Consider the following 14,364-nt stretch of genomic DNA (forward strand, 5'->3'; position numbering starts at 1 on the left):
GTCCCTTCTCACATTGCAATCCAGAGGCTGAAGACGCAGAGGTGGCAATACTAAGACTGTATCCATGCTGTTTAAAAACCTGTATCTCCCCTCCAGCTGCGGGTGGAGATAATTGCATTGCTGTAGGCTTGGGAATAAGTATCTTGAACAGAGTCTCCCCTACTACAGCTTCCGCAGTTGCAATACCGCCAAATATTCTAGGTCGTAATTGTGCTGTGGGAGATGTTGCCTGAAGAACCCAGAGGTATTCAAATTGCGTGGAGGGACTGAGAATTCCATTACCAGTTTGGCCAACGTGAAAACAGCAGAATAAAGCTGAAGAACAACCAGGGACAACAAATTCTGTTCTACAGCCACAGGCAAAACAAAACAAAAATGTAAATACTAGCCGTGTTCTGTAGCAAGAGGCTAGACCTCCCTGCTACAAACATGTTCTGGACTCTCCCTGTAGAGAACTGCTATAACAAAGTAAGTCAATGTGATTTGTTAAATTAGAATGAACACTCTGCACATTTCCCTTCTGTGTATTTAGGCGGAGAGAAACGGCGATCGTGAGAGAAACTGCAAGAGCAAATAGAAACTTCGAAATCTGGTATGCTCTGAACTGTTACCCCCTTGCAAAATAGTCTCCGAGCTAAAGAACAGCACTGTATAGTTACCACAAACCTTCCAACTAGTTACCGAGTTACCTTTCACGAGTATGATAAGGCACAGAAATATCCAGACGTTGGGAGAACACCTTCCAGCTGATGGACAGCAGTTCATCTATGGCTCACTGGAGACCAGTGCTATTGCTTCCTCGGTTAACATATTCCTATTTAATAGTATTGCTGATTTAGTTTCAGCAGAGATTTGGGTAAACAGAGCTCCAAGATTAAAACTAAAGGACACCAAAGAGAAGTTGTAATGCCGTTTGTGAGATTGCAAGTGCCTTCAACCCTATGAAATAAGACCCTGGTCAATAAACTCGAGAATTCCCCGCCTCCACCGAGTATTGCACTGATTCATTATTGCTATTGCCCTGCCATGCTCTTCTCCTTCCCTACCAGGAGTACCTCATCCATGTGGTCCTTCATCCACACCTGCAAGATGGTACAGAATCACATCAGCTAGAGTCAGTTCTTCCCAAAATTGGGAGGGTTTTAAGATGTTGGAACACCACTAAGTGAGACTAAGTGGGTTTAAATCGCATCGCTTGGTACGTGAAATACAGACCCAGGTCTGACATCAAACAGATCCCAGCAATGGTACTTAACCCCTTATCTAACATTTCAGCGCTGGGACTTTCTTGGTTGAGCTCAGTAAAGCAGAGACACTTATTGAGAGACAACTTCTTTTCCCCTAAAAAAAGTCTGTCCACGTGGAAAGTAAAGCTGCTCTCATCAGCCAGTTAGTTTGCTAGAAACAGTATGAGTTCGGCATAGAGGAAGATTTTGCAGGCAGAAGGGTTGTTCTCACGTGCAGCTCTGCCTACAATAGACCCGTCAATACATCCACATTCCCAAATCTTTGCGTAGTCTGCATGAACAACTACAATCTTTGGCTTACTGCTAACAGAAGCGGGACTCTAATCTGACCTTGAATCTGTACTTAGATGTTGATCGAGCCTAAAACCACAGAATATAGCATAAAAAAAACAACACCCAAATCTTCCTCTAACAAGCCAAGTGCTAGATATGCCAATCACAACATGATTTCTAGTTTCTACAGTTTTTTAGTAATATTAAGATCCAATGGAATAGCCAAGTGCCTTCTGCTGCGTACCTCAGAGCTTCCCACTGGGATGGCCTTTAAAACACAGAGATATAAAACCCCACTATTGTTGTAACGTTGCTAAATTTTATAATAAAAAGCCCCATTCCTAGAGGCGGGCTCCTACAATGCACATAGAAGAGCATCTGTGTGTTTATTAATCCCCCAAAAGCCTGTTTATCTCTACAAAACAGCTTACTAGAAGGTTAAATATCCCGGTTACAGAATTGCTCATCCCAGACCTACAACCAACAACTCTGCATGCAGCATAAACTGCCAGCTCCTTCCCTGAGTGCATTTCCCAGTGCCCCACAGGCAGTGACCGTTACACCCAGAATGTCACCAACACATAAGCATGAATCCGTTTTAAGTCACTCTTCCAACAGCCTTCACAAGCCCCACTCTGATGGAACTTCAGCCCAAGGCCCGCGGTAGATAAGTACTTTGCATGACTGCGGATACTTCGCGTGACTGTGAAACGTACCCTGGAAGATTTATCGATTAGCGACTCTCTGGTCTGCACAAGAATTGATTAGATTTGATCAGACACCACTAGACTTCAGTGAGCACGTTAGCTTAGCGATAAAGCCAGAAGAGCTGTATTACAGCCAATTTTACAATTACAATGCGAAGTCCAATTAGTGGGATGTAATATCTTGTAATATCTTTTGCCTGAGAGTAAATCAATTGTTGGCTTGCTGAAGATCACATCTAGAGTTAGGAGTTCCTGGACTCTTACGTATAAACAGAGTGAAATACCAAAAAGCTGTTTGTCTTAAATGGACTGGCTTCCTGCAGTTTTAACGTGTTAACAACTCCCAGTGAAAGCAAGCCTCACACCACTTAACACTACTGCATTCGGTGGCCTCCTTTTCATTTGCTCGGAGTTTGGAAGGATTCAATATGCTCAATAGCACAAAATTGGTCTGAGAAGGAAAAGAGTCCGACGGCTCCTTCCCTGGGTGGGAAGTCATCAGCTGCATCCCAGTTTTGCACCACTTACAACCTAGTGGATACCGGCACCAGAATTCATTATAGAGTCCAGAATTCTCATTAGGATGGAAGTGGAGGGAAAACAGGCACCTGAAAGATCATCTGCCCCCGTTCAGGAATACCCAGGCCACACTTGGTCTTATCCCAGAAGAATTTTCTCGAGGTAATCAGAAGACCCACTGTTAACCACACACAGATGGGGTAAAGTCTGTCCCGCTACCAAGTCATCATCTTCTTTCTACTAGGGAATGACTTTTAAAATCCCTTAAGGTTAAGTCAAGCACAAGAAGTATTTTCTAGTCTTATATTTAGCACGCGCGTTTCAATAGTGGAGGAAGCCCAACTTCTCTGAATGTTTCAAAACAAAGAACGCCCTGCCTTTAACTGAACTGAGGTTTTAAAAAAACAATCGGATCAACTGCTACCATTTTCTAATTTGTTCCTAAAACTGGTAAGGGAAGAGAATTGTATCTTTAGAGTTCAAAAGAGTAAATTGCCAGCCTGGTAATAACCTCACAGGTCCAAAAGCATTTCCTGCACGGCATGGTTGTGGTGGTGACACACGGCCACCCCTGCTGCCCCGAGGAGCCCAGAGCCCTGGATCATGGAACACCCAACCCCAGCGATGGGCTAGATTTGATGGGGAGTGGAGGGTAGCACTTAACGGTCACTGGCAGCCTGAGTCAACTTTTTATAGCCTCAAAAAAAAGGTGTGTGTGTGATGTCTAACAGCTGCCAGGTAAAAGGAAGGTGGCTGGAAGCTGCATTTGCTATTGCTTGGCTGAAGCACAACTATGTGAGCTGGATAATCCACTGATGGCTTACAGAGACCCCAACAGGCTTACGTTTTCAGAGTGGGGAACTTAAACTGCCCGAGAAGACACATATTCATGCAGGCAAATAGTTATGTGTGTGATAGCCCCTCTGTGCAGAAAAAAGGTTTGAAGATTTAGTTACTTCTACAGATACAACTTATTAACTCGACTGCAGCCGGTTCCTCAGCGCGGTCTCCCACGGGGTGCTCTCCTTTCACCTCCCCAGGTATGCCAAGCCTTAACTCACTGAAGAGCCGGTGCCAAACCCCCCGGCTACCCCGTGCTAGTGTTTCTCAGGTAGTCTCTCAGAGCTAACATGAATTACACAAAAATTCCGCTGTTGGTGTGCCAATCACTCTACAGCAGAGAGGCTTTGCTATGGTGCTAGGCAACTCCCTTATACACAGAGGCATTTAAGCCTTCTTCTGATGGCTACTAACCACTGCTGACTTCAGCGTGGGAGCTGGAAAAACAGACCAAAAAAAAAAAAATTTGTTGTGCTGCAATGTTCAGCTACCAAAGCAATGGTTTAACAGTTATTCATCAGCCAAAGACTGCAGGTTAACGCAAGTGTCGTAACATCTAGGGAGATTAGAAACGCTGCCCCGATGTTTCTAGATGAGTGTCGGCAAGCCTTTCCTCCTCATCCCGCCCAAGCACTGTGGTTCTGGAAATCCAGAACCATCTGCACACAAAGCATGCTGCCCCTAGGGTCTGTGTTGTGCGTACAGAGTAAACAAACAGAATCAATAGGAAAGTAAGATCAGTAAAAGTCTTTTTAGTTTTAACAAATTAAGAGTCTAAATAGTACAAATAAGTTTTTTAAATTACTTATCCCAATATAGACCTTTGTCAGTATTTTATTGCAGTAAAATTCTATTGCCAGGGCCCCTTATTGCAACATCAGTTTTAAAGCCTATTGAGTGAAGCCTGTTCCAGGAGAGGTTCTGCTTTAAACCCGATGGCAGTCTGCGGCAATGCGTTTACAGGAGCAGAACAGGACCCAGCCAGCGCACAGTTGTTGATGGTGAGCCGTCACACACCTTGCGAACTCCCTAAAGCAAGCGCGGCACCTCCGCTTGCTTGTTGCTCGGCCCCTGTACGTGCTGGATCCAGCTGTACGGAATACAGCTCTGTCCGCTCTTGCAAACCCCGTGTGGGGGTTGACCTCCGCTCCAGGATATATCCATCAGCCAAGAGTGAAAATTCAGGTCTGAACTGTCACCTTCCAGAAGCTTGGTGGCTTACAGCAAGAGGCTCAGATGCAAAGATTTTAATTCAGATCATTTCTCCTTTCCAAGGCATCTCATGACTTCCCAAGGATGAGGAGGCAGTGCACCATACCTTCTTCCCCAGGGAGCATGATGAGGGTGACCCTTTTTTTTTTTTTTTTTTTTACATCATCCTGATGCGCATCCTTTCCTCTCCTAAGAGCCTTGCTCCACCTGCATTACTCATTGAGCTGCAATGGAAGTAATTGGCAGGGTAAAGGTAGAATACAATTCAAGATGAACAAGGCCGCTGCAGTCAGGATGTCCATAACCAAATTCTCCCTTTGGAATGCAAACAACCCGGCCGCTGCAATAGATCCAACCAGCCCACCCGCGTCTCGTTTCCTCTGGGGTGAGAAACAGATGAGACTAGGAAATTCTGCAGCACCCGTGCACCTTCTCTTCCATTTCCTCCATGGGGGCTTTGAATTTCAAGAGGGGTGGATCACCACTGGACACTGTGTAATACACTGAGGTGCCATTGGTGCTGTAGGGAGAAGTCCTGGGGCCGATTAGGTGCGACTTGGCCTCCCCCCCGTTCTCAGCAACTCCTCCCACGCCACTGCCGAAGTGGGTGCTGAGGAAAGGGTGGTTGAGGAGTTTGGCCGCAGCCCGCTGCCGCTTCAGTTCGGAGAGCGTTTGATGGTTGTGCTCCTTGTAGGCACCCCAGAACTGCTGCGTCTCAGGGAGCCCAGGGTTGCCGTAGGGCAGCATGTGGCCTGGATTACTCTCAGGGTCAGCGTGCATACTCCAAACGTCCCCATTGGAAAAGGTGTACTGGTAAGTGCTGGCAGACGCCATGAGTCCATTCTGGAGGGGGATTTCAGAGTCACACTGGGTGCTTTTGTTTGCCAGCTCCGGAAGGAGGGAAGAGTTCTCCAGCACTGAATTCTGTAACAAGAAGACATGAAAGAAGAGCATCTTGCCCTGTCCCTCACAACACAGTTCATCCCTGTGACAACTTCCTAAGCCTGCTCACACTCAGCCCTTCCACCAGACAGGTACTGCAGTGCAAACATTGAGTTCACCCACTAAGAGGACCCTACAATGCTGTGAGCCCCAACCAGGAGCTGGTTCGCATCCAGAAACACGTAACATTAACTCAGAAGGACTCACTTTAAAAAAAAAAATAAAAATAGATAGATAAGCTTATTAATAATGCATGACAATAACTGAATTAAAAACAAAAAAACCTGCAAAACAAGATTACAGTTCTTTTGTGATTAGCAGTTTGTTAGCCATATCTCAAAACTACGCAGCTGTAAATCCAAACCAGGCTTTCCACGTGAGTGGGATATCCCAGTTTATACCAAATGAGAATTCGGCTTACATCTGATGGATGAGGTTTACAAATTTTTCAGCCACCTTCCATCCCAGGGCAGCCATTGCTATTGAACCTGCGCTACCAGCCCTCCTTGGTGACTTCCCACAATACAGAAGAGATTCCTTACGGGGTCTGTGTTCTCCTGGTCAGAACGAGTCTCCCCCATTTCTCCCATGAGACCCGAGTTTCTTCCTTCTTCTGACGCTCCCAGCTGCTGCCAGACGATGGCTTCTTTCTCGCACTCCTTTCTGTACAGGTTTGTTCGGTCCGAAAGGCTGGCCCTCCTCACCACCTTCCTGCAGGTCAGGGACAAGGGACATCAAGGCTGTGAGCAGGACATGACATTTCCTCTTACCCTGTAGCTGTTCTCACCTCCTCCTTGCGCTTCACAGCCTCTCCCACTGGAATGGAACGTGAATTTAGCTTCCTGGCACCCACGCAAAGCAAAGGCACTAGTGCGGATATTAAAGGCGGGAGGAATTTTAAGGAGTTTTAAAGTAGTATTGCAAATCTGGGTTAGATCTCATACAGGTCACCAAATGGATCTGCTCTGCAACCAGCAGAGTAAATGTAGAGGGAAAGGGCCCACGGGCTGTTTATGGAGTTTTGTGGTCTGCCCGACTGCTTTGGCGTCTAGTAAACATCCTATAAAGAGACCTGTGCAAACTGTGTCTCAGCACAGTATCTTGGCCATGAGACATGTTATTGAGAAGCTCAAGTAAACCCATTTGAAGCACCGATTCTCCGACACCGGTGTCAGTGGTTTAACAGGGTAAATTCTCACCACTTGGCCCTCTACTCAGAGCAGTTCTTAAACCACAAAGCCATCTTCCTCCCAAGAAACGCCACCTCTTGCTACGAAAGAACCACCCTTCAAAGGAGCTCTGCCTTCAGCAACCAAAAGCCAGCTTCTGCCTTTCAGAGTTCGTTCAGAAAGGACAGGCGGGTTGTCCTCCACCTGCCGACCACAGGGTGCTCTGCAGCCACACCTGAGCGACCACCCTAACGCACCGGTGACCTGCAGGGGACAACGCACTCACCCCCGGCTGCCAGTGCTGGAGGTCCTTCGACTCAGGGAGGATTTATGCCTCAGCTGAGACTTCATGATCACATCGTGTTTGTGTTTCAACTCTAGAAGTAATACTTTGAATTCCTCCTCTTCACACAGATCTGTGGCACACACAAACCAAGCCATTAATCAGACGGTTCAAATGCGGTACCATTAACACCACGTTACTAACTGCGCCTTCCTCGTATACACAACTACAAATGCTAGCAGGAAGAGAAGGGAAATTTAAGCAGAATATGCTTAGGCACATTAATTTCCAAACAAATCAGGGGAGGCAGAATGGTTTGGACACATAAACAAGAGCTGCTGATTGTGACGGGGGCTCAACTTTCTGCCGATCCAGCTGTTCGGCTGGGCTTTGTCCCATCTGGAGCATGCTGTGCCTTTACCCATGAAAGGGTGAGAGATATAGTGACCACTGTATCAATGCTTCAAGATGGGAGGAAAACAAATGTCTAAAATTACCAGACTGCAGTTCCCCCGAATACAGCATTTCACTTAAGCCTCCAAAACGAAAAAGAGTATAGACAAAAGCAAAGCAGATGAGTGTAGAAGACAAGAAGTTTCAAAAAGACGATGCACAGATTTTTCAATTAAGGCTCAGAAAACCTTTTGCCAAAAGAAAACGTGGCACAAGGTTATACTCTGCATGGTCAGACGTTAGCACTTTGGCATTTTTCCTTCCAATCTGTTCCAAGATTTGTGTGTGCTTTCTCTTTCCCTTCCAATCCCTTATCGTTTATCACACTTCATTGCATCAAAGCCAAGTAAGACACCCGAGTCTTAGGGCTGCACTCAACAGCTGCTCAGGTCCAAGACTATAGCGTGAGAGCAGGGAGACTCCCAAGCACAGGTACAGGTACATGAGTGGAAACACACGGGAGAAAGACTTGGTGCTTGAGCAATTCCTTCTCCCTTGTTTTTATGAGCAGGAAGAAGTGTTTTCAGAACAAAGTAGGCATTTTAAAACTTTAGTCCCAGTTAAAGTAACTGCAACTTTGATTCTAAAGACACCTGAAAAATGAAAATCATAGAATCATAGAATGGTTTAGGTTGGAAGGGACCTTAAAGATCATTCAGTCCCACCCCCCTTCCCTGGGCAGGGACACCTCCCACCAGACCAGGTTGCTCCAAGCCCCGTCCAACCTGGCCTTGAACCCCTCCAGGGATGGGGCAGCCACAGCTTCTCTGGGAAACCTGTTCCAGTGCCTCACCACCCTCAGCCTCACAGGAAAGAATTTCTTCCTAACATCCAATCTAAATCTACCCTCCTTCAGTTTGAAGTTAATGCTTCTGAAAGCTCCATGTGAAGACTCCAGCACGCTTAGGGGGAGAAGCTTTTCTCAGCGATCTCTTTTTCTTTTTTTTTTTTCTTTTTTTTTTTTTTTTTTTTTTTTAAGCTTAGTAAACTCACCTATTGGCATCTCATCCAAAGATGTCCTGGCACTCAAACTAGCCCCATGGGACACAAGCAACTCAGCCATCTGCATCTAAAGAAAGGGAAACAAAGCCAAGTTGATAGAGGTATTTTAGGCAATTGCTTTCCTCCTCAAAGCTGAAAAGCTAGAATAAGATAAGAAGCAATGGCACACATGCTTAACTTGCCTCAAATCATTCTGGTACACGTGTGATGTTAAACGAAGTTCCTACCATTCAACTGCACAGACACACTCTCCCCAAACTTTCTCAGCAACAGCTTCTTTTTGGAGGCCCCAGGACCTCACCTGACACCATCCAGTGAGTCCAGCCCTAGCACAGGTTTCTTCCATTTGCAGAGTACTTCACAACTCGTCCAGGCAGAAAGAAATGCCCCCCTCATACATGACATTTGCAACAAAATCATTACCTGTCCCCAGAAAGCAGCAGCATGAAGAGGTTCCCAGCCATCCCAGTCCTTAACATCCAGGCTTGCCCCCTGGTCAAGAAGGACTTCAGCTGCATGCAGATAACCATTGGCTGCAGCTATATGCAGCTAGGAGACAAGGAACAGAGCATGAGCCACCTGCAAGGACCACGAATGCTTTTATACATCAAGTTGCAGTGGAATTTCTTGGCTATCTGAGCCTAGATGCAGACGGGCAGCCCTTTTCACGCTTGGCAGATGCCATGAGGTCAAAAGCAGGTTGTTGCTGTTACTAAAACTCAATATTATCTGCATATAATTCTGTTTGGAGAGGAAACTGCTTAACGGTTCTTAAAATAACTCACATATATGGGTTAGAAAAATAATGTTTTCACATTTTAAATCAAGGGCTTTCAAGTGGCTCCCACTCTGTAGGGAAACAGCACCATCAAAACGCAAGCCTGCAGTGGAGAACATCATCCACTGAAAACTCTGCATTCCTCATGCCAGAAGAATGTCTCCTCTTCCCCACTTAAATGCTGTGGATGCGATTTTTTGGATCAAAATTTCAGCCTGCTTTAGTCAGGATTCCCTTCATGCAAGTGCATTTTCACTCACGCTATAATTATTTTCACCATTTGAAAATCAAAAACGTTTTAATCCTTGGCTAATTTTAGTTAAGGGAATCTGATTTTTCAGATAGTGGCTTCCAACTATGGCCATCACTTTGGAAGCATCAATAATAGTCTCCCTTAGTCCCCCACAACACTCCATGTCTCTGAAGATTTTCATAATTGTGATCTGCTGCTGCGTCTCTGAGCAAAACACTGACCTACGCACCGCTCTGAAGGTATGAACTCCACTCAGAGATCATCCTGTTTCAACTGTGAAGAGTTAAAGAGTAGAGTAAAGAGTTCAATTGTGAAGAGAAGAATTAAAGCTTCTTTTCAAAAATTTCCACGTGGATTCCACCACACAAAGTTAAACCCTCATCTGGAAATAAATTATGGTGCTTTCTGGCAATTCAGTTAATTTCTACCTAAGTTTTATGGCACTGGGCCATACCCTCTAGTGGCCATATGAATTAACAAGGAATCACTTGGGGGTGATATAAAAAGTCAAGAGGGTTGCTTAAATTTATGTCTATAATCCTTGTTAAAGGGAAAAACATGTTAAAAAAATAAGCTGCAATAAAAGCTTCACTCATCCAAGTTTATCTTGCAGGGAGCCTGCCCTCCCCTTACGCTTCTGGTATATGCTATGGGTGACAATTTAGATAAAGAAACGTGAATGCACTGCCATGGTCTGGCCATCAAACAGATTACACCAAGTGGCCTGGATATCAGTTATGTCTGGACCCCAGCACCAAATGATCAAGGTTGTATGAAAGTCCCCAACACGTATGACAGCACTGCTGAACGTCACTCGGGACTGCTGTAAGCGAGGGTTTAAGACACAGGTTTGCAGATGAAGAAGAAGAGAACAGGACTAGGATTGTTCAGCCTTCTCGGTCTCTGTCCAGTCAATCAGATGCCGCCTTGCTGTGTGCTGTACGTTTGTGCTGGTGCTCTCCTTTGCCCAGGGGCAGATGCCATCCTACGTGAATAAACATCCTCCGTTGACTCTGCCTGAGCCAGATGCCATGCAAAGCAGAGAGAGGAGGAGGCAGAGTGTCTCCAGGGTGCCCAACACCAGATCATGCTCCCATGAAAACCAGAGAACTCGCACGTCTCCTCCGTGGGAGTCAGGTTAGTCCCCCACAATACTCCATGTCTCTGAAGATTTTCATAATTGTGGTCTGCTGCTGCATCTCTGAGCAAAATATTGACCTATGCACCACTCTGAAGGTATGAACTCCTCTCAGAGCTCATCCTATTTCAACTGTGAAGAGGAGAAGTCCTCTTCTAGAAGAGGAGAAGTCTCGCTAGTCCGCTACAGGACTAGTGAGAAGCAAAACATTACTGGGAGGTCTTTCGGTCCCATTTCCTCGGAGGTCAGCACAAGTGCTATGTTCTGCAACTCTTCATCATGGGATTTCTTGCACCTTTCTTTGGTACCAGCCCCTGTCAGACAGAACCCAGGAGCTCAGCAGCCTTGCTGCAGGACCTAAGCTGCTGGACAACCATCGGAGCTCACATGAACAAGGGATTCGCTTCAAAAAGCGCAGGGTTGGACACGAAGTCGTGTCAGCTGTACTCATGGACACAGCCTGTTCCTACGTGACAATAAAATGAAACAGGGAAAAAGATCAAAATAGCTTCCTCGCTCCTCTCAGTGACTTATATGTGTTGATTTTGTATAACTCCTGCCACAGGGCAGGTTTCGTAACCCACGGGCGGAAGGAAGGCAAAAGCGAAGCTGCAGCAGTTTCACTCACCAGCGTAGCACCTTGGGCATCGGTCCTGTTCAGGTCTTGTCCAGTTGCAAGTATGTCATGAATGTCACAGATCATGACCTGCTCTGGAGCAGCTCGCATCTCATTGATCCTTTCCTGTGTAATTCCTGTTAAAATTCCAGTTATAGAGAGAAGAGTTGGAAAGGGTTGAGCAAAATTAGGCTTGATTCCTGGCTGATATGACCTCACATCCTTTTCAGAGGCCATGTAGCTGAGGGGACTGAGAGCTGTCCTTCACCCTCATCGTTATTTAGGAATCAGAGAAACTAGACAGAGTCAGGTTCCAAGAAATTATGCCAGGCAGCAGCTCTCTGCTTTTCTCCAGAGTCAAATCAAGAGCTGAGAAAGAAGGTAATTTTTTTTTTGACCCATTGATTGACCCATTTTTGTATTTTACGTGAACTCAGTCTCCTTACCTTGATAGGCCATGCAAGTCTCAATGACATCCAGAGTTGGCTCATCTTCACAGAGGTCATACGGCATGTTGCCATCCGCATTTACTGCCAACAAGTCAGCTCCACTGCAAGGAGAAAGCTGAGTTACACAAGAAAGGACCTCAGACATCTTAGAGCAGATGGTGCCAAACACTGGGAGAAATGCTTAGCAAAAACTAACTACGGTTTAATAGTTGCCCAGATGTCATGAAGATTTGAAGCAAAGCCATGGAGCTATGAATGGGGAAGATAAATTCCAGAAGTGGACAAAAGGCAGCACCTTACGCCTCCTTCATGGGCTGCGGGGCACATGAGCCACTGAACCGTTCCTGTCCTCTCCTGATCCTGGCACTGGACAGACTGTCAGCTTCTCAGTGATAGAAATTATTTATTTGCTGAATTTCTGGATACTATCAGGTTCTTGTTATCCGGGCATCTGTCAGTCCTTCAATGAAAAGTTTGCAAGGACCAGAAAAGCTGGGAAAGATACCGGCTGAATGGTGGAGGGAGCCTTCTGTCTAGCCAAGGGTACAATGACGAAAAATAGTAATAAAAAAAATATCCTGTCAAGTGGTGAGTTTTTCCTTTCTGATTGTCCGATAGCACTTCTCTAAGTGCTTTAGTGACCTCCAGGAGGTCATTATTTGGAAGTAAAATTGCCAACTAAGTTGATTGCTGTCCCCATGTTCCCACATAGTAGAAAGTTTCCAGCACCTTCTGAACTGTGCCATTTTTGCCAGCTGTTAAACAGTTTCTGCTGGATTCTAATCTACCTTGACAGTTACCAGCCACGGAAGGACAGCAGACAGTATCCACTTGCATTTAGATTCCTGTTTCTTTCTTTATTTTTTTTCTCCCTCTGCCTGAGCAGAGCAAACTACATTGAAATTCACATTTGCAAAGTATTAGCATTAGTTTAATCAGAAAATAAAACCCCAAGAAACTGGACAGCTTTTGTGGGCTACTTCCTCTGATGGTCTCCAAGGTTTCCAGGTCCCATCATCAGTAACGCTGCCTTCAAAGGCAGTGTTTAACCAGTTTAACCAGATGTGACCCCTCCTGTACAGGACAACTTTGATTGTAGGAAAAAAACAATCACTCCATTCCTCAAAAGTCCAGGGGAAGACTGTTTCTGAGCATGGGACCGTGACATTAGGTTACTAGTGTCCAAATTTGCTGGCAGCTACTCAACACGGGGCAGTCTATGACAACTAGGGACATAAACTCCAGTTCCTCACCTTGCCACCCATCCCCATGACATTCCCTCATCTGCAATTAAAAGTCAGGAATGCACTACATTGTTCAACATGTTTGCTCCATTTTTATGCTCCCCATCCAAACATTTCCTAACCCAAGTGGGAAGGTCCTCCAAGAGACGGTTCTTTGCATCCTCTACTCCACTTCCTTCATTGTCTGGCCAAAGAAGAAGGGCCAGATTTTCAATGCTAGTCTCCCAGATGACAGCAACACAGGGAGAAGTCTCCCTCCCTGAGGCAGAAGCAGCAGACACTGCTGTGCAAGGCAGCATGTTAACACCCCCAAAGCACACTCTGCCCTCCACACCGTCACTCTGGGAGATGGAGATGAAGGCTCCATACAGAGTCAGGACTATCTGCTCCAGGCAGGATTCACAGCGGGTGCTCATTAAATGCTGCACATGGTACAGCTCAAAATACATCCTGGCTTCCTCCTCCTTGCCGGCAAGTCTAGGAAAGACTTGAGCTTTAGGGCCTTGGTAAAGGCAAGTGGAAGGTCCAGGGCAAGCACCCTGTGTCACACCACTGGGGAACAAATTTATTACAAGAAGCTAACTAGTTACTAATTAAGACCCAGTAAGACAGGTCGCCCAGTTCACCCAAGCATTTGAGCTATACAAACATGCCACTGTCCTCCTACATCAGTGTCTCTTTGGCTGTGGCTAGAAGACCTGAAGTCGTGTTGAAGAGTGTGAGGGTGCATCCTGCTGGCTGCTCCTGTTTCTACCCACCCAGCGAGCACGGTTCAACCTCCATCCCCCTTTTCCCCCATGTAGGAGGGAATCCCATGAATAGCCTGAAAGCAGGGAATAATCACCATTGCTGCTGTCTTGCAAGGTACTAAGCAGTCTCGGTTTCCATCCACAGAAGCTGTGGGTAGAATCAGATCTGCAGAAAGGGAGAGACACAAAAAGCCACCTACTGCTGGATGAGGATCTTCACCAGGTTGATATGACCACAGGTAGCTGCTGCATGCAATGGAGTCCACAGCTCGTTGTCCTTCGCGTTGACATTGGCCCCATGGTTGAGGAGAAGCTTGACTATCTCTTCGTAGTTGTCTATGCAGCACTGGTGAGGAAGGGATGCAGACATTTATTTTTTTAAATTTGAGGAAGGTAATACCTGCTCAGCTGTACTTGGATGTGGAGACCTACTTTATCCTGCAGTGTTTGACAACAAGCATCTCCAACAGAGTTAAATGCCAAATTGAGC

At 45.9% G+C, this 14,364-nt stretch overlaps 1 protein-coding gene across 5 annotated transcripts in view; it reads right to left on the minus strand.

Annotated features, from left to right (window-relative positions):
- Positions 1–3,461: 3,461 nt before the first annotated feature.
- Positions 3,462–14,364, minus strand: part of PPP1R16B (protein phosphatase 1 regulatory subunit 16B) — a 62,898-nt gene continuing 51,995 nt past the window's right edge. For all 5 annotated transcript variants that reach the window (XM_054218660.1, XM_054218659.1, XM_054218662.1 and 2 more), the window contains exons 4-11: positions 14,075–14,220; positions 11,879–11,982; positions 11,445–11,569; positions 9,071–9,196; positions 8,639–8,714; positions 7,196–7,325; positions 6,283–6,451; positions 3,462–5,722 (exon numbers count right to left, since the gene is read on the minus strand). In XM_054218660.1, coding sequence (XP_054074635.1) covers positions 5,201–5,722; positions 6,283–6,451; positions 7,196–7,325; positions 8,639–8,714; positions 9,071–9,196; positions 11,445–11,569; positions 11,879–11,982; positions 14,075–14,220 — 1,398 coding nt within the window. In that variant the 3' untranslated portion in view covers positions 3,462–5,200. The remainder of the gene's footprint in view (positions 5,723–6,282; positions 6,452–7,195; positions 7,326–8,638; positions 8,715–9,070; positions 9,197–11,444; positions 11,570–11,878; positions 11,983–14,074; positions 14,221–14,364) is intronic.

This window comes from Rissa tridactyla, chromosome 12 (genome assembly GCF_028500815.1).
Source record: "Rissa tridactyla isolate bRisTri1 chromosome 12, bRisTri1.patW.cur.20221130, whole genome shotgun sequence".
Classification (NCBI taxonomy): Eukaryota; Metazoa; Chordata; class Aves; order Charadriiformes; family Laridae; genus Rissa; species Rissa tridactyla.